A 27,131-nucleotide genomic window follows, 5' to 3' on the forward strand; every position below is an offset into this window, starting at 1 on the left:
GTCACCAAACATTTTTTAAAAATGGGCAGAAGACCTAAATAGACATTTCTCCAAAGAAGACAGACAAATGGCCAATAAACACATGAAAAGATGCACAACATCACTAATTATTAGAGAAATACACATCAAAACTACAGTGAGGTATCACCTCACACTGGTTAGAATGGCCATCATCAAAAAAATTACAAACAATAAATGCTGGAGAGGGTGTGGAGAAAGGGAACCCTACACTGTTGGTGGAAATGTAAATTTGTACAGACACTATGGAGAACAGTATGGAGGTTCCTTATAAAACTAAAAATAGCAGTACCATATGACTCAACAATCCCACTCCTGGGCATATACCTGGAGAAAACCATAATTCAAAAAGATACACGCACCCAAATGTTCATTGCAGCACTATTTACAATAGCCAGGACATGGAAACAACCTAAATGCCCATCAACAGAGGAATGGATAAAGAAGATGTGGTGCACCTATACAATGGAATATTACTCAGCCATAAAAGTGAACGAAATTGCGTCATTTGTAGAGACATGGATGGTCCTAGGTACTGTCATACAGAGTGAAGTAAGTCAGAGGAAAACTAATATCGTATATTAATTCAGATATTTGGAGTCTAGAAAAACGGTATAGATTAACTTATTTGCAAAGCAGAAATAGAGACACAGACGTAGAGAATAAACATATGGATACCAAGGGGGGAATGGGGAGTGGGATGGATTGGGAGATTGGGATTGACATATATACACTACTAATGTATAAAATAGATAACTAATGAGAACAGACTGTATAGCACAGGGAACTCTACTCAGGGCTATGTGGTGACCTAAATGGGAAGGAAATCCAAGGAAGAGGAGATATATGTATACATATGGCTGAATCACTTTGCTGTACAGCCGAAACTAACACAACATTGTAAAGCAACTATTCTCCAATAAAAGAAAAAAGGATATTATTAGAGATGGGCAATTGCATGCTACAGCTAAGTAACAGAGGTGGTTTTCTGAAGGATGCACATTTGATCAACTTACTGGGCTTTGGTATAAGCCAATGGCTACCCTCCTCTTTCTGAAGCCACTCAAGAAACCATACTAAAATTAATACATTAAGTGACTCATTGGGAGAACTGATAAAACGATAGCATGGGGAAAACAATACTTTTGGAAACCTTCTCCCAAAGTAGTAGCTGAAATATGTCAGAGGTGTCCGATCTGTCCTAAGTATAACCTAGAAAAACCTATTTATACTTCTCAGAACCACTTTCCTTTGCCTCCTGGTCCCTTTGCTCTTTGTCAACTGGGTGTTATCTACCTGTCTCCCTCTCAAGGATACAAATATGTTCTGATGATGATGTGCATGTATTCCCATTTGGTGGAAGCCTTTCCTTGCAGACATGCAACTCCCCTTACAGTGGCCAAAATATTGTTGGAAAGGATTATTCTTTTTTTTTAACATCTTTATTGGAGTATAATTGCTTTACAATGGTGTGTTAGTTTCTGCTTTATAACGAAGTGAATCAGTTATACATATACATATGTTCCCATATCTCTTCCCTCTTGCGTCTCCCACCCTCCCACCCTCCCTATCCCACCCCTCTAGGTGGTCACAAAACACCGAGCTGATCTCCCTGTGCTATGCGGCTGCTTCCCACTAGCTATCTATTTTACGTTTGGTAGTGTATATATGTCCATGACAAATACCATATGCTAACACATATATATGGAATCTAAGAAAAAAAAATGTCATGAAGAACCTAGGGGTAAGACGGGAATAAAGACACAGACCTACTAGAGAATGGACTTGAGGATATGGGGAGGGGGAAGGGTAAGCCGTGACAAAGTGAAAGGATTATTCTTAATTGGGGAATTGCTCTGCAATTACATAGTGATAATGGTGTCCATTTCACTGGACAAATTCTAAATGCTGTTTGTGAAATCTGGCCTATACTACCACATTTCCACTGTGACTATCATCCTCATTCTTCTGGTCTAATGGAAAGAACAAATGACATAATCGAGACCTAACTAGCAAAAATCTCTGAGGCCTTCAGCCTTCCTTGGCCTAAATTGCTACCCATAGTTCTAGTAAACTTAATAGCTATACCCTTTCAAAAACACAAACTGTAACCATTTGAAAAAATTATTGAAAAACCCATGATTCTTGACTCAGGACTATATAAGCCCCTTCTAGTCAAGGGAGATCTTTTACATTATTGTCAAAGTCTCATTAAGGCTCTAAAAAAAAATGAGCACCTGGTTGAAAACTTTTTCCACAGTGAGCTCCTGGGAGATGGAGATACAGAACACCACAATTTAAAACCAGTGGACTATGTTTATTGGAAAAAACATATTTTAAAGGACTCCTTACAACCCAGATAGAAGGGACCCTATTAGGTACTTTTAACCAACGCCCTGTGCTGCTAAACTTAAAGGCATTGATTCTTGGATTCATGTTTCCAATTTTAAAAAAAGGCTTCCCCACCTGTGTGGGCCTCTGAAACAGCTGGAGACCTAAAGCTGAAAGTGATCCAGAAGTGACTCAGATGGCACCTAATGTAGATGGCTCTCCCAAGACTTTGGACAAGGCCGGTACTCTCCATGATCCTCATTGATGAAATCCCTCAAGTTACCCTCGTTCTAATTGCCATCATCATAGAGTTGTTACATCTCCTTCATTATGTAATAACTGATGAGGCATCAAATTGCCTTTCCTTCTTACAGACATACTTTCAAGGATTGAAAATTTTCATCAATAGGTTATGGCTAGGAATTAAAGTTTAGAGGAAATGACCCTGGCCCTTTGGTCCTTCGATTTTGACTATGAAGGACTGGAGAATTGAACTTTTGGGACTCCTCCTTGAAGTTACAGTTTTATTAATGTGCTTTACCCTATTACATACAGTGGGCATCCTCCATGAGTGGTAATTCTATCTTGCATTAACTCTGCTGGGAATAAGCCTCTGGCTCCAAGTCTTGCCCATTCGATTAATCTATTCCACTTGGGATTCTTTCACCAACCAAGACCAGGAGTTACCCTTAGTCTTCGTTATATTAAAATAGCTGACTTTTCTTGGGATAGCTCTTTTACTAGAGTTATGTTATTATCTCTCTTATTATCCACCCAGGCTCCTTATGACTGGGAAAATAATGCCTTATTCTGCATTTCCCAAAGTCTAGCCACTGGAGGAAATCTAAAAGACTATTGGATATGCCATCAGCACCCTAGATAATTCACTGAATACCCAGGATCCCCTTGCCTTGGCTATCTCCAATCTTACTCATATCCCTCTACCATATCCTTTTCAGAATTCATCTATTCTCCAAGCATACCATGTTCATCTACTCAAATCCACAGTTCCCTTTCCTTGTTTGCCTTGTTTGGAACCAGATAAAACCCAGAATATTGCCTTAGGAACATGTGTTCCAACGAGTCCCTTTGGTTACCTGGAAACATCAGATCCAGCTTCCAAACACCCAACTTTACTTCACTGTGCAAAAACAAAACATATTCTCATGATAACCCTCATGTATTCCTACAAGGAAGGCTTCTAGGCTGCTCAAATATAACCAACCCATGGTTGAATTTCACCTTTGACACTTCCTTTCTCTATGCTCCATCTATGTCTTTATTTGTGGTTGGAAGAGCACCACCTGTGGGATGTCCTGCCCCAACACCCTAACCCTACGTTCTCAATGTGCTCTAGGACTTTTCATAGTTCCTTTGACTGTGTTAAATTCTTCAGAAATTACTAAATGGCACACACACTCTACTTTCTGCCTATGCCAAGAAACCCCTTCTGAGGGATTTCAAACGTTCCTAAGAATTATTCAAACCACGTGGGGAGTTGGAGCCATTGATAAAATTATTCAAAATCTCTCTGCTACCATAGCAGACACAGCTAATGCCACAGCTAGAGCATTAAGTTCCCAAAAAGACTCCCTGAATTTGCTTGCTCATGTTATGTTAGATAAAAGATTTGCCTTGGATTACCTTCTTGCAGAACTTGGAGGTATCTGTGTCATCTTAAATAACACCTGTTGTACTTGGATAAATGCCTCTGGTATAGTAGAAACTCAAATTAAGATCTTAACAAAAGAAGGCCAATTGACTTCATTCTGATAGTCTTAATACTCCCCTAATGTTTAATTTGTTTAGTTGGTTACCCTCAAACGTTGGATCTTGGTTCAAAACTGTTCTTCAAACTGGGTTATTACTCTTAATAATTGTTGTCAGCTTCTTTATATTGATAAAGTGCTTGCTTAAATTGATTACTTCTATACTTAGCCATTCTACTGCTCAGTTGATGTTCACACAAGTTGATATACTCGAGGCAGCACAACATCACGGTGCCTCCAATGAATTTTACAATCCATCCATTGATTCATTCACACAACCACCCTCTAAGGGACATGATGGACCTGGAGCAGGTAACCAAGCTATTCTGGCTATGTGGGAATAAGAATTGCTCCAATGATGTTTTCTTCAGGAAAAAGCATGGGCAAAAGGGGGAAATGTGAAAAGAACTATGTCAGGAATGACTAAGACATGACCTGAGGACCTCCACGTTTGCTGCCCATGCTGGACTTTTGCTGAACACTCTAAATTAAAACTGCTAAAGAGTTGCTGAGTTGCTAAAAGGAAAGAATAATATTGAGAACTGGACTTTATCTGGCCTAAGAAAACATAACTTTCCCTAGTAATGAATAAGATGCATTCCATAACTCAATCTTATGTACAGAATAATTTTACCCTCCAATCCAAATTGTTGGTAAACAACTTGTAAAAGCCTGCATTGATGTCCCTCTTTTCCTCTAAAAACCCTGGCCATTTCCTCTAGTGGGACACTATTCTGGTTCCTTCCAGACTTTCTGTGATCCCTGAATTGCAATTCTAAGATCCCAAATAAATTACCTTTTTGCCTCTTTACTGTTAGTGATCCATAACGGTTGATACCAAAAAAAGCTTAGTTACAAAAAAACTTTCACACACATCCTTTTATTTAGTCCTTACAACCACCCTGTGAAGTGAGGAGAACAAATTTCATTATCCCCATTTGGTAAAGGAGGAAAGACAGTCTCAGAGAGGTTAATAAATTTGTCCAGTCATAAGCTACTAGTGGAGGGGACCAGCATTCTAACTAGAGTCTTCCGGCTTCAAAATCCGTGCTCTTTCGATTACAACATACTGGGCTTTTACGTGCGTGTCAGTTAGCCTGGGCCACATCTATTATGATGGATAGAAAAAAATTAAGCAGAGACTAGTTGTAACTCTTCTCTGATCCTCAGCCTGACAGTAGAAAGAAAACTGACAGGAGGGACGTGAAATTCGAATAGAAAGAGGCTGGAGTTGGGGAGGGAAAGAGTAGGCTCTGGAAAGAAAATAAGTAGAAGAGGCTCTAACTGGGGGGGTCAGCTATACACAGACACCAGCTGGCCTGGCAGTGTCACCTCTCGCATTTTCCTTCCCGGCTGAGCAAGGCCAGGTCCACTCTGCTACACCTCCTTCCTTTCTCATAGCCCACCTTGGGGCTGGACAGATGCTTTTGCCCCCAAAACCCACACATGCATGCGGGGGAGCTGGGGTGGGGGTGATGGTGGTGGTCTGGGCAACTGCTGGGGCAGGTCAGGGGAGGAGTCAAGAGGAGAGTAGGGAAACGCTGGATAAAGGAAGTAACTCTCCGGGAGGCAATGCCAAGTGCGGTGCTCAGGAAAGGCTGTTACAACTGCAGCGAGTGTATATAAAAGGCTGGAGTAAAGGCGTGTGTGAGGTAACGACTGGAGAGCCGGGAGGAGCTGGGGTCGGAGGGACAGGTCAGGGAGGGATCCGGCAGGCAAGCACCGGCGTGGCGTCAAAGAGCACCCTGAGAAGGTTTGAGGGGGCGTGCCTGGGCTCACGGCTGAGCACCGAGAGGGAGCCCACGGCTCCCAGCCTCGCCGAACTCTTCTCCTTACCTTGGGCACCGTGATATGGTCCATGACCGCGGTTCCCGCCACCCGAATGCCTCACCGCTCCTCGGGCTGCTGCCGCCACCACCGCTCTACTTGCCTCCTTGCCCAACCCGGGTTCCAGCTCCCGCCCTCCCCGTACTGGATCAAGCTCTCGTCACCTGATCCTCGCGGAGGCTCCTATCGCGACACTTCGCCTATGGCCGCTCCCGCCATCTTGCTTCCTGGCAAATGCCCTTTTCTTTGGGGGAGCCTGTCAAAATGCTGTTTCTTTGGCAGGGGAAACGGCTAAATATACATTCTAGCTCTCTAAGAACACTTAGTTTAAATAAAATCCAGTGATTGTGAGCTTTTTCATATTTTTAAGTGCAAATCTACTAGGGATATAGACAGGAGGCAAAACAGTGACATATTAGGCTCACAAATATTTCTAGGACTGCTTCCATTTTCTTAAGATTAAAAAACAACGACAGATTGTTCTAGCTCAGACTCCAGGTTGGCCGGGGAGTTCTTAAGTCCCAGACTAGAGTGCTGACACCCTTCTCACATCCCATGATGCTGTAAGGATTCTGAGCACCAGTATCATTCCACTACTATTTAATGTTAACAGCGATGCACCAGGCAGAGATAATACAGACTGCCTTGTGGTGATGACTGGTTTTCTGAAGAGTTTCCTGTGAGACCTTGAGCAAGTCACTGTAGAATATTTTTGAAATGGTTTATAAGCATATCGTCCTTTCACTCCCCTTATCCAGGGGAGCCTACTACCATCAATCTAGTTAAAGCCTGGACTATTACAGTAGCCTCATAACTTTTGTCATCACAGATGTGGGGAAAGGACCAAGGACCCACTGGACCACCTCTCAGATGAGATGAAGTTACTCAGTAGTGTTCTCTGAATCAGACTTGTGATGGCCAAAACAACAGTCTGGGAGTTGGAAAACCTGGGGTATTTTTTTGTTTTTTTTTTAACATCTTTATTGGAGTATAATTGCTTTACAATGTCGTGTTAGTTTCTGCTGTATAACAAAGTGAATCAGCTATATGTATACATATATACTCATATCCCCTCCCTCTTGCATCTCCCTCCCACCTTCCCTATCCCACCCCTTTAGGTGGTCACAAAGCACCGAGCTGATCTCCCTGTGCGATGCAGCTGCTTCCCACTAGCTATCTATTTTACATTTGGTAGTGTATATATGTCAATGGAGAACTTGGGTTTTACTCTCAGGTCTGCCACTAACTTTCTGTGTGACCTTGAGCAAATCATGTCACCTCTCTGGGCCTTAAGTTGACCAAGGTTACAATGAGGGTATTGGCCACAATTTGTAGGGTCATTTCTACCTCACTATTGTAATGTTATGGTTTGAAATATCACCTTCCCTACAAAGTGATTTTTTTCTTCTTTTAGTATCCATAACATTTGCTAGTTAAACTACTTATTCATCATATTTTGCTTTTTTCCCTAGTCTAAAAGCCCTTCCCTCAATCCATGACCCGAGTATCCCTTCACTTCCACATCTTCAGAACATACTCACTGCATGCTAAACACTCCTCTCAATTGGCTCTTTTACAATCATCCTGAACTCCAGTTGCTGCATCCAATAGCTCTTCGCAGTGTTCAATCTCCATTTGTTTTGCAGCTTTTTACACTGTTGATTCATTTTCCTTTTTGACATTCTCTCTTCCCTTGGCCTTTATTATAAAGCAGATTCATTGCCGGCATCCCTCAGTATTCCTTTTCTGCCTTCCTCCCAACTCCTCTTTGCCCTTATTTATCCATTTCCCTGGCTTCTGTCCTCATTCTTCTACTCTCTCTGTTTTCCTTCCTTTGGTAATCTTGATCTCATTCTCAAGTTATATCCTTATCCGCTGGTAGGGTACTCCCAAATTTACACCTCAAGTCCTGTGACCTTTCTCCTGTGCTCAAGTTTGGAACTTCCAACTCTCCCCTGACAGTTCCACTTTGGTGTTCCAGCTAGCACATTAAAGGCATCACGACTGAAAACAAACTCATCTTTTACACCTTCCTCCTGCCTCTTGCCCTCTCCCACTTCTGCCACCAGCTCTTTCTCAAGTTTTCTTTATCCCTAGTAATGCCACCATCATATACTCAGTTACTTAGACTTTAACCTCATGTCCATGCTGTTTGGGATAGTTAAAAGGAGTATGGACTTCAGGTTAAAATTTCGACTCTGCTATTTGCTAATGGTATATGATCCTGGACAAGTTACACAACATCTCTGAGTCTCAGTTTTCTCATCTGTAAACCAAGTCTAGTAAGGTGCTTGTGAGGATTCAAAGAAGTAACATATATCAGGTACCAAGAACATCATAAGGGCACAATGAATATTGGTGGTTACCTTCCCTTCCTCAACTCAGTTATTAAATATTTCTGTTCTCCTCTCTCTCAGATGATTACCCTGCTTCCTTGTTCACTGGTAAAATAGAAGGCATCAAAAAGGAACTTCCACATCCTCCCACAACCAAATCTAATTGCTGCTCTGCATGTGAACCCATATAATCTTCCTTCAATGAATCAACTGTTCCTGAACCTTCCTAAGGCAACTCCTCCACTTGTCCACTCAATTTCATACTCCCTCGACTACTAAATTGTCCCTTCTTTCCTTTATCATAAAACATCCCCACTTTACCAGATCATTTCCATCAGCACAAGAACGTGTTTATAATAACATGTTTCTTTCCAATTTAAAAAACCCTTTCTTGACCCACATTCCTCTCCCCCACCTACCATTCCCTACCCCATTTCTCTATTGCACCTTATAGCAAAATTCCTCCAAAGATTTGTCTAAATTATCTACCTCCACTTTTTTTTCTCTCCTCTCATTCTCTCTTGAAAACACTCTATTCAGGTTTTACCCCCACCACTCCAACAAACTGTCCTTGTCAGTGTTACCAGTAATCTCCATATTGCAAAATCCAATGGGTAATCCTCAGACTTCTTTTATTTCAGCAGTATTTGATCACTCCCTTCCCCTTGACACATTTTTTTCTACTTGGTTTCAGAGACACTCCTCTCTCTCCTACTTCTCTGACATCTCTTTCCCAATCTCCTTTGCTATTTCTCCCTTATCTTACCTTCTTTATATGTTGGAATGCTGTCAGGGCTCAGACCTTGGTCCTCTTCTCTATTTACACTTATTCCCTGGGTGCTGTCATCCAGTCTCATGCCTTTAAATACCATATTTGCAAAAAACTTCCAAAATTTTATCTCTATTCCTGATCCATCCTGTTAACTCTTAAACTTATATAATATCCAACAGCATACTGACATGTCTACTTGGATGTCTTAGAGGCACCTCAAACTTACCATATCCAAAGCAGAATTTTTGATTTCTACCTATCTCCTCAAATCTGCTCTTTTTATAGTATATCTCATATCAGAAATTGGCAACTCCAGTTATTTAGGACAAAAGCCTTGGAGACATTCTCTTTCTTTCATACCCCATACTCAATTCATCATCAAATCCTATTAGCTCTTCTTTCAAAATATTCCAAATCTAACCACTTCTCACCCCTGTATTCTGGCCCCAACCTCTATTTATCTAGCCTGGATTATTGTTATAGTCTAGTCTCCATGTTTTGGCCCTGGTTCCCCTAGCATCTATTCTCTACATAGCATCTTCTAGACTCTAGAATCTATAGAGACATCTCTCCTTTGCTTAAAACCTACCAGTGGCTCCCCATCTCAGAGTAAAAGCCAAATCCTTACATGGCCTATGAAGCCCTACATATGATCTAAGCCTAGTGCCTCTCTGACTATACCTTCTATCACACTTTTCTTTCTCTGTTTATGTCATATTGATCTTCTTGTTCTTTCTCAAATATACCAGACATGCTCCTGCCTCAGGAGCACTTGCTGTTCCCTCTGCTTAGAATGGTCTCCCCCTAGAAATCCACATGTTCACTCCCTCATCTCTGTAAGGTCTCTGATCAAATGTCACAATATCAGATAATCCTTACTCGAGCACCTCATATTAAATAAAAACACCACCACTTCTTCCCCAGCATTCTCTATCTTCTTAACCTTTTTTCTTTATAGTTATCAATACCACCTGATACGCTATAAATGTCTTTGTCAGTTATTTGTCTCCCCCTCTAGGATGTCAGCTTCATGAAGGCAGGGACTTTCTGTCCACTGCTAGATCTCCAAAGTCTAGAACAGACCTGGAACACAGTAGGTACTCAATAAATATTTGTTGAATAAATGGATATTCTAAACTATCCCAGATTTTCTCCACCATTAACTTTAATCATTCCTCCTAACATTCCCTCCTTAAGGCAAGTTAGTGTCATTTCAGAGGAAATTAAGATACAGATGATGACTTGTCAAAGGTTGCAGAAGAGTCACATGTCAGATTGGACCCCCACAGGAGTAGAGAAAGCCTGGGACTAAGAGGAAAAATATGGAAGAAGAAAGTATTAGACTTGTAAAATATTTTCTGTGAAAGGGATACTATCATCTATTATTTATTTGTTTTCTGCCATTATGATATCAACTCCATGAGGTTTTTCTCTGTGCACTGCTGTACCCCAGTGCCTGGAAAACTACTTGGCACATAGCTAATGCTTGATAAATACTTGCTGAATGACTAAATGAAAATTAATTACTCTAGACTCACAGCTGGTGTGGGCCAGAGGGTAAACAACTAAAGGGAAAGAGTCTGGAGGCAAGGAAATCATTAGGAGGCTATTATGTTCATCCCCAAAAGGTTGTAAGCCAGTGAGCCTGTGGGCTTTCTGACTTTGTACCTAGAGCTCAGAACTTAGATTAGCCAACGTCTGAGATACTAGTTGCCACACTAAACCTCACCTGTCCTGCTTTATATGCAAATCTCCAACTCAGTTATTACCCACTTATTTTCTACTTTGAGGGATTTTTTGCTATTAGGGGTTGGTGTTCTTCCCATGGTATCCTAGGGAAGTAAGTAGGTGTGCTTTGCCCCAATGTCTCACTAGCTGGAGATATAACCTAAGAAAGCTGCTGCCAAGAGTCACCCATGAAGTGGTGCATTATGACTATTTAACAAGCCACAGAGCCTTTGTGACCTCACTCCTGCTCCAGAGGTAGCTTGATAAGTCACAGCAGAGGACAGTTGGAGCATAACTTGACACAAGTCATCAAGACCTCCTCCACCTTGCTGCTGGGGAGAAGCCATCAGAAACAGACTGTATTTTTAGCTTCTTTCAGTTTCAGTTTATCAGTCATCTTGGGCCAACTACCAACAAACTTCTTTTGAAGACCAACTTGCCAGAAAGCACTTTTTTCATCTTTCAGATACACCTTACTTGAATCATGCAGTGCATAGGGGATATCAGTGAAGAAGTCTGGCAAGACTACATCACCCTCTTCCTACAGACTGGAATGTGCTGTGATGCAGTGATAATCACCAATTCCCCACCCTGGTTGTTAGCTTCTTATCCTAAAGGAAACTTGTTCCAATTGACCCAGGAAGAAATTCAGATCTTGCTGGTGAGAGAGGAGAGAGAGAAGTTGTTTCTTCAGGGAATCACCCTTGCAGGGACCAAATGCTTGTTGATCCAGGGCAACCTGTACACTGAGGGCAACAACACCATGGATCTCCACACCAAAGGCCAGAGTCGGGGCAGCCAGGCAGTGACAGTAGTTCAGATCAAGTCTGTATACCTTGTGTTGATGGGACACAAAGGAACAAGAAGAGGGTTTCTCAACCTCAAGGCTTTCAAGATGGCGGGTTACATCAGAGAGGCCATTCATCAACACCTGGCCCATTTCTAACTAAATAAAAAGGCACTGGTGTTTGACCTGGAATTTGAATTCAGTGTTATCTGATTCACCTTCTAGATTAACATAGTATTGAGGAAAATAAAATGAGATCCCAGATTAGGTTTGGAGATGTGTGTGTGTGTGTGTGTGTGTGTGTGTTAGGAGAGGGGCAGATTGGGGAGTGAGTATTCAAGCATTTGTTCTTTTGCACAGTTTTTACACCTAGAACACAAACCCTCCCTTCTCAACACTTGGAGGGAAGAGTAGTGGACTGGGATGTAGAAAATCTTTGTTGTACTCCCAACTTTTTCCTGACTTACTATATTTTTCTCTGGGCCTCAGTTTCCTTATCTGTACAATGAGGAGTGCACTATGTCTCTAAGGGCCCTTCAAGCTCTAGAAATCTATGATTTTGTAATAATCACATACAGCCTTCAAAATCCAGCACAAGTACTACCTCCTTGAGGAAGCTTTCTCTGCCTGCCTCTACCTTAGGGCTGACCATAATTTGAATTACTAAAGCACTAACTCTCTGGGTAATTTGTTTGGACTTAATCATACTTTGTCCAACATTTCCTGTATGATTGTCCTGTGATCTTGTTTAACTTTTCACGTACACATTAGTTTTGTTTCCCAACTTTATTATAATCTCCTAAAGGGCAGGTTGTTTGTCTTCTACTTCTCTATTTCCCTCCTGGGGTAACCCAGCATGGGGCTTTGCTAGGGGAGTTGACTACACACATAAAATCACTTATCAGGGAAAGAGAGATTTTCCAAAGTGAGGATTCTGCTGGGTGTGGATGATCCAGGGCGCTTGTGCCTAGATTTTATTCTTCCAATTTGTAGCTCACCTTTGGACCATTTATCTGTTCATTGTTGTCACCATCAGGGGAAACATGGGTGGGCAGAAGCTAAGAAAGAAGGTAAAAAGTTCTAACTATTCCATCTAGCTTGTTGCTAGCTACTGTGGGCAAGCTGGAGTGAAAGAAGACAGGAATGACAAAGATGAGGTTGAGTAGTAAAGCATAGTGCTTATTTGACCCTGCTGGCACAAGTCCCCAGGAGCAGTGATTATGGAGAACCCTCTTCTCTGTCAGTTACAGGGAACCACTTCAAACCACCCCCCCATACACACTCTCACAAGCCTTTAAAGGTCAAGGTTTAAACATGGAGGTTGTAAAAAATCTGTGTGCTATTCACTACAAGTACAATGACTGTCATATATGTAACTTAAATATTTTAATAGCCACATTAAAAATGAAAAATGATACAGGTGAATTTAATTTTAAGAATGTATTTTATTTAACCCATTACATCCAAAATATTATTATTTAAACACATAATCAATAAAAATATTATTGATTAGATATTTTACATGTTTGCATACCAAGGCTTCAAAATCTGGTGTGCATTTTACATTTGCAATACATCTATATGCAGACAAGTCTCATTTCAAATGCTCAATAGTCACAAGTATCTAGTGGCTACCGTATTTGGTAATGTGGGTCAAGGCCAACGCCATCCAATGTTTGAAACCCCTCTACAACATCCTTGCTAGCACATCCATCCAACACTCTTCATGCCAGGCATTGGCTAGGTAATTAATAAAAAAATGTCAAAATAATTGAGAAAAGAAGTTTCTTAGATAAAATTCGAGTGGGGACAAGACAAATGAAAAATAAGTTGCAATACAATGAGGTAGATGGCATGAAAAAGTTTGTTTATGCAAATATGTATTGAGCTCCCACTGTGTCGGGTACTGCTCTAGACACAGCAGTAAAGAAAATACACAAAACCCTATGTTCATAGAGCTTACATTCTAATGGAAGAAACAGAATATGTGTCAGGAGATAATAAGTGTCATGAAGACAAACAAAGCAGTATAAAGGGAGATAGAGAATGATGAGAGGGACTATTTTAAATAGGAGGTCAGGGGTAGCGTCTTTGGAGAAACAATATCTTTACAGAGGCCTAATGAAGTGAGGAAGTGAGTCATGACAAGAACCAGGCGAAGTGTTTCAGGTAGAGACAAGAGCCGTTCAAAGGCCCTGAGACAGGAGTGTGCCTGATCTTTTGAGGAACTATCAGGAGACCAATGTGGTTGCAGCCTCCCAGGACAATGCCCCTTTCCCTTCCCACCTGCAGCATCCTCAGGCATGGTGGTGAGGCAGCAGGTACTGCCTTCTGTGGTGGAAGAGCAAAGCAGAGCAAATGGTCTCATTGCTCTCCTTCTGGGTCCTCTTTTTCTAATGAAATTGCTTTAACTTTTATTTTGGCAGCCATATTATACTGCTGACTGACATTGAGCTCCTAGTTAACTAAACCCCCTAAGGCTTTTTCACACTGGCTGCTGTTAAGAAAAGAGCTTGAAATAGTGGTAGAGCAATAAGCCAGGGAAAAAATTAAATGTGGAAGTGGCTTCAGTAGAGCCTTCATCTTAGATAGAGCGTCAATGTGGCATATACATATCTCTGAAGGGAAAGAGAGAGAGGTGAGATGGAGGAGAAAGAAGAAAAATTCTTAAGTTAACTGAGACTTCTACATTATTCTTTGCAGCCTGGATCTCCCAGGCAAAAAGACATGTTCAGGAATTAGGGCGACTGAGGAAAATGGCCTTGCCAGTTAGAAAGGCCCAGGCAGATCTTTCATTAGAGGACAAGCTAAAGTACTCCGATTCCCCATTGAACAAGAGACTTAATTGGGTGTATGGCTGACTGAGGCCCAAGGTGGTAAGCTGGGAATGGGGAAGGGAGCCTAGGTGGTCGTCACATAGCAGAGATCCTGCCCTTTCCAGCCAGAGAGAAGCACATCACTGTGGTACCAGGCCATGCCTAGCTTGTTGCCATGGTGAGCCTTTCCCTGGAAACTGAACATGTCTTGCATAAGTAAGGTACAACTGAATGTAGAGAAAAATTTGTTTCGGCTCTTCTATTCCCAGAAGGGATCAGGATAGGCTATGTGAGGGCTCAGGGTCAGTACAGAGAAGCTTGAGACTTGCTGTGAGGATTCATCTCCTCTCTCCATCCACCCTGTGTGCCCTTGTTGCTTTAGGTACTCACAGTGGAATTCTGAAGCTAGCCTTAATCTTCCTCTGCCACCTTGGTGCCCACTTTTCCTTTCTTGTACTTTGCAGTCCAGCCACACTGAACAGGTCATTGTTGTCAGGACATGCTTCACAATTTCTTCCATGGTATTTTCAGAATTCACTGCTACTTGCTCTCCTCTCTTCTTCTCTAACAATCTCAAGCACATTATCCTACTTACTTGCCTAGGCCCAGCCACCAGGTCCATTCCTATAATGATATTCCTTATTCCCCAAGTTTGGAGGTGTTTCCTCATGACTTGGAATCTCCCACCTTGTGCTTTGCACCTCTCTCATAACACTTAACTCTTTCAACTTTCAGTTCTTACTATGCATGTACATATCTTCTCTCCCTTATTAGCCTACAAGTTCCCCTAGAGATGACTATTTTGTTGTAATCCCCATTAGCAGGCTTTTGTGCTGGAAGTTCTCAATGCTGGATGATTAAATAAATGACAGACATAATGAATGGATAAAGGTTGATTTTCCAACCAAACCACTTCCTTGGTTTCCTGCATTTTAAATTAATGGAGAATGAAGGGAGGTTGTTGAGTCCTCTTTGTCTTTCCTCTCCCCCACTCCCCAGCACCTGTCATAACTCCCTTGCCTCTGGGCAGCAGGGTGTCTCACTCTGGGAAATCTTTACCTCTGGCTTTGAGGCTTTATGTGATTATTATGTTCCTTGCATAGGGTGAGGTCCATGCTAACTGAATGGTATACACAATTAATGGTGTAGGAATTAAGTGGAAATACTCTGATGAGTGCTGTCCTTGCTCATTATTGTATGGAATGTGCATTCTCTCTGCTAATCAGGAGTTCTACATGCAGTATGTTCATTTATTCATATGTTTATTTATTTTCTTGTTGGATTTTTTTACACAGGCATTTACAATAGGGTGAAAATACTTGAATTCTAAGAATACTTGGAATTCTAAGAATTCCCAGCCCTGAGCTATCATTTATTAGGTATATAACCCTGGGCTAATCACTCTATGGGGCTCCGGTTTTTCACCTAGAAAATGGAGATGTTGATACTGGCAAGGTTAGCGTGGAGATCAAATTTAATAATGGGCATAAAGTGCTTTGGAAAATATAAAGTGCTTTAAATATCAGGTCAGGTATGGGGATATGTGTGTGGGGGTTAAGTTAGAGATATCTGTCTTCAGGCAGGTACCTGGAAGTGGGGAGAGAAGGCTGAGCACCCATGCAATTGACAACAGAGTCTAGAAACTTTGGGTTTGAAGTTCTAGTTACAACAGAGGCTTTAACTGATTTTGAGGTGACCAAGAGTGAGGTGGGGTGAGAATAAAGTGTTGCCTCCTGTGGAAAAGGTAGAGGTAGTTCTTAGGAACAGCAGTAACCAGCTGTTCCTACGAAAAATCCAAACAAATTTTTGGCCAACCCAATATCATGTCATCTGCAAATAGTGACAGCTTTACTTCTTCCCTTCTAATTTTGATGCCTTTTATTTCTTTTCCTTGTCTGATTGCTGTGGCTAGGACTTCCAGTATTGTGTTAAATAAAAGTGACAAGAGTGGACATCCTTGTCTTGTTCTTGATTTTAGAGGAAAAGCTTTTAGCTTTTCATCATTGACTATGATGTGAGCTGTGGGTTTGCCCTAAATGGCCTTTTTTGTGTTGAGATATGTTCCCTCTATACCAAATTTGATGAGAGTTTTTATCATAAATTGATGTTGAATTTGATCAAATGCTTTTTCTGCATCTATTGAGATGATTATGTGATTTTATTCTTTGTTTTGTTAATGTGGTGTGTCACATTAATGGGTAAACAGGTAGTGAACAATCCTTGCATCCCTGGAATAAATCCCACTTGTTCATGGGGTACAACCCTTTTAATATATCATTAAATTCGGTTTGCTAATATTTTATTGAGGATATTTACAGCTATATTCATCAGAGGTATTGGCCTGTAATTTTCCTTTTTTGTAGTGTCTGTGTCTGATTTTGGTTTAAGGTTATGGTGGCCTTTTAGAATGAATTTGGGAGTATTCACTCCTATTCAATGTTTTGGAATATTTTGAGAAGTATAAGTATTAACTCTTCTTTATATGTTTGGTAGAATTCCACTGTGAAGCAGTCTACTCCTGGACTTTTGTTTCCTGGGAATTTTTTGATAACTGATTCAATTTAGACACTTGTGATCAGTCTGTTCTTGTTATCTATTTCTTCCTGATTCAGTTTTGGAAGATTGTATGTCTAGGAATTTATCCATTTTTTCTAGGTTGTCTAGTTTGTTGGCATATAACTGTTCATAGTATTGTCAGGATTGTTTGTACCTCTGTGATATTGGTTGTAACTTCTTTTTCATTTCTTATTTTGTTTATTTGGATTCTCTCTATTTTTTTCTTAATGAACCTGGCTCAAGGCTTATCAATTTTGTTTATCTTTTCAAAAAATTATCTCTTGTTCTTCTTTTTCTAATTTCTTTAGATGGTAGGTTAGACTGTTTATTTGAGATTTTTCTTGTTTCTTGATGTAAGCCTATCTCACTATAAACTTCCCTCTTAGAAATGCTTTTGCTGCATCCCACAGATTTTGGAAAGCTGTGCTTTTATTTGCATTTGTCTCAAGGTATTTTCTGATTTCCTCTTTGATTTCTTCATTGACCCATTGTTTTTCTTTAAGTAATTCTTTCTTGAAATATATGACTAATATTTCATATAAAATGTCATTTATTTTATTTTATTTTATTTTATTTTAATTTATTAGTTATTATTATTATTAATTTTTTTTGCAGTATGTGGGTTTCTCACTGTTGTGGCCTCTCCCATTGCGGATCACAGCCTCCAGACATGCAGGCTCAGCGGCCATGGCTCACGGGCCCAGCCGCTCCACGGCATGTGGGATCCTCCCAGACCGAGGCACGAACCCGTGTCCCCTGCATCGGCAGGCGGACTCTCAACCACTGCACCACCAGGGAAGCCCCCACCCATTGCTTTTTTAGTATCATGTTATTTACTCTCCACGTTTATATTTTTGCCATTTTTATTCTTGTATATATATTTATTAAATCCAACTAGTCTGGAATAGCACATTTCTATTGGATATGAGTACAATGGAAGAGAGTGGGAGATAAAAGTGATTACCTCCACATATATATGATTTCATTATTCCTCCTCTGCAGAAATGGCATCACCATTTCCCCAGCTGATTAAGGCAGACATTTGGCAGTCATCTTTAATATCTCCTTCTCCTATAAACCCACTCTTATGTGAAGCCAGTCACCAAGTTCTATTATTCTTTCTAAATACCTCTCAAGTCTGTTCATTTTCTATCCATTGTCACTGGTACCACACTAACCCAAGCCACTTTTGTCTCTTACCTATAACTCAGCCTTGTAGCTAGTTTTCCTTACTCTAGGCTACCCACATCCCTAATTAATCTACACAGAGCATCTAGAATGATGCTTTTAAATGCAAAGCTGATGACACTTTCTTGCTTAAAACACTTCTGTGGCTTCCAGTTTTCATTACGATTAAAACAGAAAACCCCATCATAACCTGAAAAGCTTTTCAAGGTCATGTCCTACTTACCTCTTCAACTTCATTTTGTACTATACTCTTTCCTTCTATGCTACAGCCATAATGAAATGGATCAGAGTCCTTCTCACCTTAGGGACATTTACACATATGTTTCCCTCTGCCTAGACCCCTACTTCTCTCCCTCCTTCACTTCTGTTCCCGTGTCTCCCAGTAATGTTTCTGTATCCTTCAGATCTCATCTGAAACGTTGCTTTCTCTAGGAATCCCTTAAAGAAAATGTGTATTAGGTTAGATCCACCTAGTATGTTCTTCTCAGCACCCCATACTTATCCTTCAGACATTCAGAGAACTTTTTCATTGTCTGTCTTTCCTATCCAGCTGTTGGCATCAGAAGAATTAAACTTAGTTTGCCTTGTTCACTGCTTCACTCCGCCTATATCACATAATTGATGATCAATAAATATTTGTTGAATTAATCAATGAATTATTATCTTACAGGACCATTAAATTCATTATTTACAAAACTGAACTTATTATCTCTGCTTCCACCACCGTACCTGCTCTCTCTTCTAGTACTCCATATATTAATTTACAGCCTCACTGGCTTATTTAGGTTTTCTTGAAAACAGAGCCTGACACAAGTATTTAGGAATAGTAATTTATTTAGGAGGTGTTTCCAGTAAGCATGAAGGAGGCAGCAGAGAGAGACATTGAATGAGGAAATCTAATGTAAAGATGTATTCTTGAGGTCATTAATGTAGACAACAGAAGCTTGTTTCCACCAAGGTCTCTGAGAAGCATGCAGAATGTCTCCCAGAATTATCTACCTGAAAGCCTTTCAGGGGCTGGAAGATATATCTAATTCCATTTCCCTTTCTCTGCTGATTGAGGGTTGCTAGTGTGGGCATTAATTTTTCCTGAACTTCTGGGTTACTTTTGAGAAAGCTCCACAGCATCAGAAAGACAACTGGGGCATAATGCAAAAAGGTGTTCAGTATGCTCTTGAGGTAGGAAACTCACAGCTAGAGGTGAGTCAGACCTGTCCACTATAACTGTAGCTGAAAATCAGAGGTGGCCCAAAGGGATGTAATATGGGTGCCAAAGTTTTTGTTCAACCACTGTATTACATTCTATTGTTGTGTAACAAATTACCACAAACTTGGCAGTTTGAAACAAAATCTTTTTGTTAGCTTACAATTTTGTATGTCAGAAGTCTGGGCAGGTTTAGCTGGGTTCTCTGCTTAGGGTCTCACAAGACTGAAATCAAGATGTTGGCCTGACTGAGCTCTTATCTGGAGGTTCTGAGGAAGAGTTCAGTTCCAAGTTCATTCAGGTTTTTATCAGGATTCAATTTTTTATGGTTGTAGGACTGAGGTCCATTTTTCATTGCTCTTTGTCACCTGAGTGTCACACTTAGCTCCTAGTGGCCACTTTTAGGTATTTACTTCCACATGGCCTCCACCATTTAAGAAATGAAGAATCACTCTCAATTCAAATTCCATTCACTTCAAATCTCTCTGACTTCCTTTTTTTCCCTCCTGCTAGAGAAAATCTGTGCTTTTAAAGGGCTCGTGTGATTAGACAGGCCCCATCTAGAAAATCTTCCCTCCTAAAAGTCAAAAGATCAGTAAACTTAAATACATCTGCAAAATTCCTTCTGCCATATAATGTAACATAATCATGAGAGTAACACTGGTGGGGGGTGGGGCAAAGATCCCAGATACCACCCTAGAATTCTGCCTACTTTTTAACCACCATCTACTTAATTGCCTTCTTCCTCTCTCTCTGTCCCCAGTCACTGCATCATGCCAATTTTATCTTGTTTCCAACATATCCTATATCTATCCTCTCCTCTCCATCCTACTGCCTGGTGTCAGGTCTTCATCTTCTCCCACCTACACAACTGAAACGATCACCTGTGTGGTTTATCCATTTCCAATCTCATCCCTTCTCTAATCCATCTTTCACAATGCAGTCAAACTTGTCTTTCTAAAGTGTAAACCAAATCATGTCACTCTGCTTTTAAACATTCCAGATTTCCCCACTGTTTAAAAGGTAAAGCTCAAATCCTTTACATTTTATTTATCAATATCTTTATATTCTACTTTCCCCAGAAATGAGTGGCAGCAACTTATAAAAATATCTCATAATGTTATACTAAATAAAGTCATAACACATAAAATAATGGAATGTAAACAGAAAATGAAGACCAAGGAAAAGAAAAATATAAAATGAAGATCGTAGGCCTAGTTGAGTTTTCCTTTTGGCTCTGAGCTCCCTGATAACCAAGACAAAAATGAGATATGATCAATTATATTAATCTCATTATCAGAATGAGGAAATAAATCTTTGATTAGCTCTGGGTGATAAATTGAAAGATGTCTTGCCCTAACATCTTTGTAGTAAAAATGGCAATGGATTTCAAATGACTATTTGTAACAGCTGGGCAGGACACAGCAGGTTCTTCACAATCTATCTTTAGGCTTCCAGACCCACTCCTGCAATTTCCCAAGAAAGCACTTCTGCCTTAGTCCTCAGAGCTACGTTCTGCCATGCAAACATAGCCTATGGGCTCATGCATCCATTCCTTTGCTTGGATTAGTCCCTCTGCCCTTTTATTTAGGATCTAGGTAAAATGACATTTTCTCTGTGAAACATTCTTGTTACCTACTCCAGAGTTCCTCCTTTTACATGAGAGGTTGAAAACTCAAATGAATTCAGGGGTCAGGCAAATATAATGGAGAACTTTCAGCCATGGAGAACTTACTGCATTAACTCTTTACATCCTCACAAACTCCTTAAGAGTTGGCATTATCACCCTCCTCATATACAGATGGGGAAACTGAAGGACAGCTAGTAAGTGGCAGATCTAGGTTACACAAACAGGAGGTTTGATCTCAGAGCTCTAGCCTTCTTAAACATTGCACATACTGTCTCTCAGTATAAGACAACAGATAGTGTTTTGGGCTTGAGAGTTCATACCCCATGTAAAACTCGTGTTAATATTTTTTAAAAACATCATGCTGGCAAAACAATAATGACTTCAGGCCATAAGAAGAGCTATCACCAGTTTGCAACCCTTGCTCTATCCTCTTTACCATATTCTGCCTTAAGTAACCCACACCAGGATAAATAGTAAGGCCAGATTTGACTTTGATGAGTATCCCCTCTACATAGCTCACTACTTCCCATCTAGGTTTCAACCAGTCAGGGGACTCAGCAACCATAACTTAATCCCACTTGCTACTTCCAAGGGGCCATGAGAGGTGTAGAGTTTAAGCTCTGTCTTTCTCTCTCCTCGAGAGAGTTGCTGGCACTGAGTCTGTGGCAGGAAGATCTAATGTCTAATGGGGTTCCACCCATCATGCAGATCTGCTGTTCAATTTCCTGTGACTAAACAAGCTCCAGTACTAAATGCTGGTAACAAAAATAGCCACATTTCTGCTTGCGGTCTGGGTTTTTCTTCCCCCTCGTCCTCACTACTTCCTTCAGTACAACACCCCATAACTTTGCAAGACTCAATCCTATCTTTCCTCTGCCTTTTCCACAAAACGCCCTCTACAAAACATGGTTCCATTCCACTTTTGACCTGATCCCAATAAAAAGAAAGCTATCGAGCACCTTCCTTCAAGTATTGAAACCTATTTGAGGAGGAAGCATTCTGCTCTTTTCACAGATCAAAAGATGACCCAGAATTTGAGTGATTAAATAAAGAACAAGCCAAACAACCTCTCAATTTTAGAAATCTTCTCTGAGTCTCTGGTTCAGTTTAGAAAACAGAGGACTCTGGATTTCCTGCCTCAAGCAGCGCTCAGATTCTTCTTTAGTGTTGAATTGTAATTGTGCTTAATTGAGTCAGAGCCCTTGATTCAACCTGGGACAGAGACACTAAGTGGCTATGGAGTAGGGTAGATACCTGAAGACCAAGGACCAAAAGGAAGGGCCAAACTTAGAAGGGTCATGAAGTAAGCTCTGTGCGTGAGGTAAACCCTGGAGTCAAAACTGGCCATGGGCCCAGAATTCATTCAAGAAACCCTGCTTCTATTCCATCAGTCTCCCATACTCACCTTTCCTGATTTATTTTTTATCTCAATTTAGGTCAACAGGGCCTGTGTGATTTGGCTCCCCACTACTTCTCTGACCTTGTCTCTTAACACTCTCCCTCCCTCATTCACTCTGCTTCAGCTACACTGGCCTCCTTCCATGTTCCTACTTCAGGACCTTTGCACATGCTGTTTATATAATGTAAAGAACTCTTTCTCTAGATATCCCCATGTCTAACTCCCTTATTTATCTTAAGATTTCTACTGAAATGTCACCTTTTCTCTGAGGCCTTCCCTGCCTCTCCTAACATAGCTCCTCCCCTTGTAACTCTCTCCCTCTTACCATGTTTTACTTTTAAAATACCACTTATTACTGTCTAACATAGGATATATTTATTTGTTTATTTATTATCTATATTGCATAATAGAATATAAGTACCATGAGAACATAGATGTTTGACTGTTATGATTATTGTTATATCCCCTGTAAAACTAGCACAGTGCCTGGCACATAGGAGGTTCTCAATAAATACTTGTTGAAAGAGTATATGAACAAACATTTTCAAGGGCCTAATATGCTGCAGATCTTGTGTTAAGCTATACTGAGAGGAGAGAGGAAGTTGGAGATAGAGTTTCTGTCCTGGGGTGGGAGGAGGAGGCTTACAAACTAGACAGGGAGTCAAATCCACCCACTAGTAACTCTCCTGAGGTAGAATGTGGTAGCTACTATGAGTGTCTATAATCTTCAATGCAATGTCAGGAGTGAGAGAACTTAATTCAGAATAGGGTAGTTTCTGAAATCTTTGGAAGAAGGTGGGATATGACCTGTGGTTATGGAGATGTACAGAACTGTCAAAGATGAGAAGAAGCAAAGGGAAGGGAATTTCAGATAGAGGGGACAGCTTAAGTAAAGGCACAGAGAAGAAAAAGTGGCAGAAATGTTTGGACAGACAACAGGTTGTCTAGGGTGGCTGGCTGGAAAGTAAGCTGCATCAGAGTGAGTGGGAGAGGCAGACTCTGTTCAGGGCAGGAGGCTTCTGGCTCTCTAGGCCAACTATGAAAACTGAGAAGCACCTGACAGAAATGAATAGTGTGTATTTATGAAAGCAAGCAGCAAAAATACTGGGTTAAATTTATCTCAAAAAGAAACACCAACCTTCACTGTGGAATTAATGCTTGGCACCATCAGAAAAATCCCTACAGGGGTACTAGTGGATAGTGAAAAATATAGAGGATATTTATCAGGCTTTTATATTTTTCTGAACCTGCCTGCAATCTTGATTTTAGATGTCCCAAAAGGCTTCTCACTCAGTTCTCACAGCTGGGACAAATTGTTGCCATCAAAGACATCTGTTCTTTGTTAAATGGCCCAACACCCAGGTAATCTGGAAGAATTGCATGCTATGTATAAAAAATCATTTGCACATTGCTTTAAAAAAATCTTCAAAGCCCACATTGCTGCTTCTCAGTACTCTTACAATGTCAGCTATCTAGTGCACTCTGCCCCAATCCTCATCCTCATCATTGTCATTGCCATCATTATCATTATCACTATCACCGTCATCATATTATTGCTTTAGGGTGAGGAGGGGGGGACAGGAATATTTCAGTCGTTACTTTAAGAGACCATTCATTTTCATGGATCTCTCCTCTCACTCACAGTATGGGCATCTTTATTTTTGAGTGTTTTTCATTTTTATCTTTCCAGCATCCCTTTTCTTCCTTTTGATAGCTGTCTCCCCAGTTTCCCTTTCCTCAATGGTTCAGGTAGATTGGCACACCTCCTCTTCCTGACTCATTGTTCCCCTGACCACAGTGAGTGGTTCAGGACCAGAAAGTGACCAACGCTGGGCCAATCCTGGGACTTTTGCTGAAACGACTGGTAATATTATATTTTATTTCCACTGGAATTACTAGATATAAGGATGAGGATAATAACAGAAATCCCTTGTTGATTATTTACAATTATTCTAAATCCTTTACATGGATTAACTCATTTCATCATCACAGTAACTCTATGAAGTAGGTAGTATTATAAACCCCATTTTACACAGGGTACATAACATCAAGTAACTGTCAAAGTCACACAGTAAGTGGCAGAACAGGGAGTCTTCTGGCAGTGGAACTTCAGAGCTTGTGCTCTTGACCATTGGGCTATATTGTAGATGAATATATTATATAAGTCTAAAGTAGTTGGGGGTGAAGCTGGAGTGACTGAGAATGAAACTGAACTATGAAGAGAGAGAAGTCAGGTCCTAAAGATGTCATTGAGCTCCTGAATCCAGATACCCTTGATCTTCTGAGGTCTCTGAATCAATAAATCCCCTTTTTTGCTTACACCAGTTTGAATTGTGTTTCTGACACTTGCAAACCTAATCTTCCTCCCATTTTGTCTTACTCAGAGCCTCAGATTTCCGTGAATTGGAAGGGGAGGAGGAAGAGTCTTGGAACACTTCAGGCCCTGACTGGCTCCATTATCTGCTCCTCTTGGAGCCACGTGACCTCTGCCTATAGGTCCAAGACGACCTTAGTCTTTGGAACTATCACTGACCTAAGAAAAGGGAATTTAAATCATGGCTGAGGAGATTCCCCATCAAGTGCCATTGGCTGGAAGCCTTGCTTGGACATTGAATCACAGTACTACTCACTAAGCTTTTGCCTTGCTATCAAAACCTTGTCCCCACCTTAAAGTCTGGTTTCGGTAGTTCAGTTCCTTCCTGCATTCCTCATTTTTTCACTGCCTCAGCAATCTGCCTGATGTCATCATCCTTCAGGAAAAAGCGTCCAGGCTTTTCCTTGCCTTTTCATTTCCCAGCCACCAGAATCCATCTTGAAACCTCAAGTTGATGGCTGAGGTTCTGCTACTTGCTAAGTAAGAGGTTTCTCAAATGCCAAATGCCCACCTGATTTTCTTGTATCATATATATCTGACTTACACATGGTACTTGCTGCCAGTCTGCTTTGGTCTGGTTTTGGCATATAGGACATGCTCAATAAAAGGTTGAGCATGCCCTATAAGGTTGTAGTAGGCATTTATTGTTTACCTTCATAACATCCACTTCCCAGCATCTCTCTTCCCCTAAATCCCTGGTTTCCTTTTATGGATCCATACGATGAGGTTTCAGAGAGGCTGATTCTACCCTTAACTCCAGGAGTTGATCAATCAACACATTCTACCCTTTATCTGCAAAGATTAGCTCAAGGGTGATTATGTGATCAAAGCTGGTCAAATCAAAATGAATCTCACACATATAATGGGAAAACTGGAACAAAGATGCTTTCTTTTTTCTTTTAGATGTGAAAATTGAAGAATGTATCCCTTGAAGGTGTTGGCAACCATCTTGGGGAACTAGCCTTAGTCCGAAGCCAAAATCATGGAAGGCAGGGTGAAGAGAGGGAAAGAAATCAGACCTTCTTGACATTGTTGAGTTACCAGAAAAAGCCTCACCTGAAGCTAGCCCTATCTCTGGACTTCTCGCTTGTGTGAAATAATTTTATTTTTCCATCAATTAAAGCAGGATTTCCTTTCAAATTTGACCATAAGAATCTCAAATGATATAACTGTTTCTGTGGCCCCAATTATTTCTGGTCGGATGCTAACTGGGCCATATACAGTAGCATGGAGAGATACAAAACTAATATATGCTTTAGGAAAGGCAGAGATAAGATGGAGCAGTATATGGTAAACGGTGTGAGGGCAAGTACTTTGGGAAAGAGGAAGGCTGATTTTTAAGGTCTAGAGTTGCACTATCCAATACTATAGCCACTAGCCATATGTAGCTATTCAAATTTAAATTAATTAAAATGTGTTGAAATTAAAAACTCAACTTCTCCCTCAAGCTAGCTACATTTCTAGTGATCCATAGACATATGAGTGACTACTCTATTGAATAGGGCAGATTAAAGAACACTTTCATTCATCAAAAAAGTTTTATTTGGAAAGTGTTGCTCTAGAGCAAGAAGCAAGAGCAATCATTTTCAACGATGGCTGCACATTGGAAACACTGGGGAGCTTAAGATACATACACTGATGCTCATGCCCAAGTCTAACTCCAGTGAATCAGGGTTTCAAACGGTGGGGCTCACATATCAGTTTTTCTAATAATCTCCCCAGGTATTTCTAATGTATATCCAGGTCTGGGAAACATTGCTGAGTCTTGCATTTAAAATGAGGTCAGAGAGGACTGACATCAGCATTTTGGCAGCATAAGATGTCCCTCATTTTTGTCTCCTCTTTAACAACTAAATTTTGGCATCCATATATAAACAAAAGTGCCTTTGTAGGAGTTGTGGTGTCCTGAACCATATGTCAAGGGATCCAGGAGGAGTCTTGCCCAGCTCTGCATCTGATAATAGGTAGAAAGACCTTGATATGAGCTGAGGAATTAGCAGGAGCCTGTGAACTGGTTTCAGCCTCTCTCAGCCATGATCTGGGAGCACCTGGAAAACATAGACTTGGGTAGACACCCGTGGATGAGAAAGCTTTGGTAGAAATCCAGGTTTCCAGAGTAGAAGTTTTCAGCACTCTGCTGGAGCAAACAAAACAAAACACCAAAAAAAAGCCAAAAAAAAAAAGTTTAGATGTATTGTAATGGGTAAGAGGAACTTTTCCAGCATCATCCCTCCCCTCAAGGCTACACAGCTTAGTGCTAGAAAAGGTCGGTGATCTCTTGCACAGGGTAAAAGGAGAGTAGTTAGTGAGTTCTCTAGCTGTGTGGGACAATGTTAAAGAAACCCATTTCTCTCCTACAGAAACTGGAGTATTAAAGCAGGCCCTCCATGACAGGG

General features: G+C 40.7%; 2 protein-coding genes across 3 annotated transcripts in view; one reads left to right on the plus strand and one right to left on the minus strand.

Moving 5' to 3' along the window:
• Positions 1-6,067, minus strand: part of LOC309796620 (phosphatidylinositol-3,5-bisphosphate 3-phosphatase MTMR8-like) — a 218,709-nt gene extending 212,642 nt beyond the window's left edge. For both annotated transcript variants that reach the window (XM_082609862.1, XM_082609863.1), the window contains exon 1: positions 5,955-6,067. In XM_082609862.1, coding sequence (XP_082465988.1) covers positions 5,955-5,978 — 24 coding nt within the window. In that variant the 5' untranslated portion in view covers positions 5,979-6,067. The remainder of the gene's footprint in view (positions 1-5,954) is intronic.
• Positions 6,068-11,265: 5,198 nt separating this feature from the next.
• Positions 11,266-11,727, plus strand: LOC309796177 (profilin-1-like; the record flags this gene model as incomplete). The annotated part of the gene is made up of 1 exon (XM_082609234.1): positions 11,266-11,727. One exon carries the CDS (start codon positions 11,266-11,268, stop codon positions 11,725-11,727), a length of 462 nt encoding a protein of 153 aa, XP_082465360.1.
• Between the last annotated feature and the right edge of the window lie 15,404 nt (positions 11,728-27,131).

This window comes from Mesoplodon mirus (assembly GCF_964341445.2).
Source record: "Mesoplodon mirus genome assembly, chromosome: X".
Taxonomy (NCBI): domain Eukaryota; kingdom Metazoa; phylum Chordata; class Mammalia; order Artiodactyla; family Ziphiidae; genus Mesoplodon; species Mesoplodon mirus.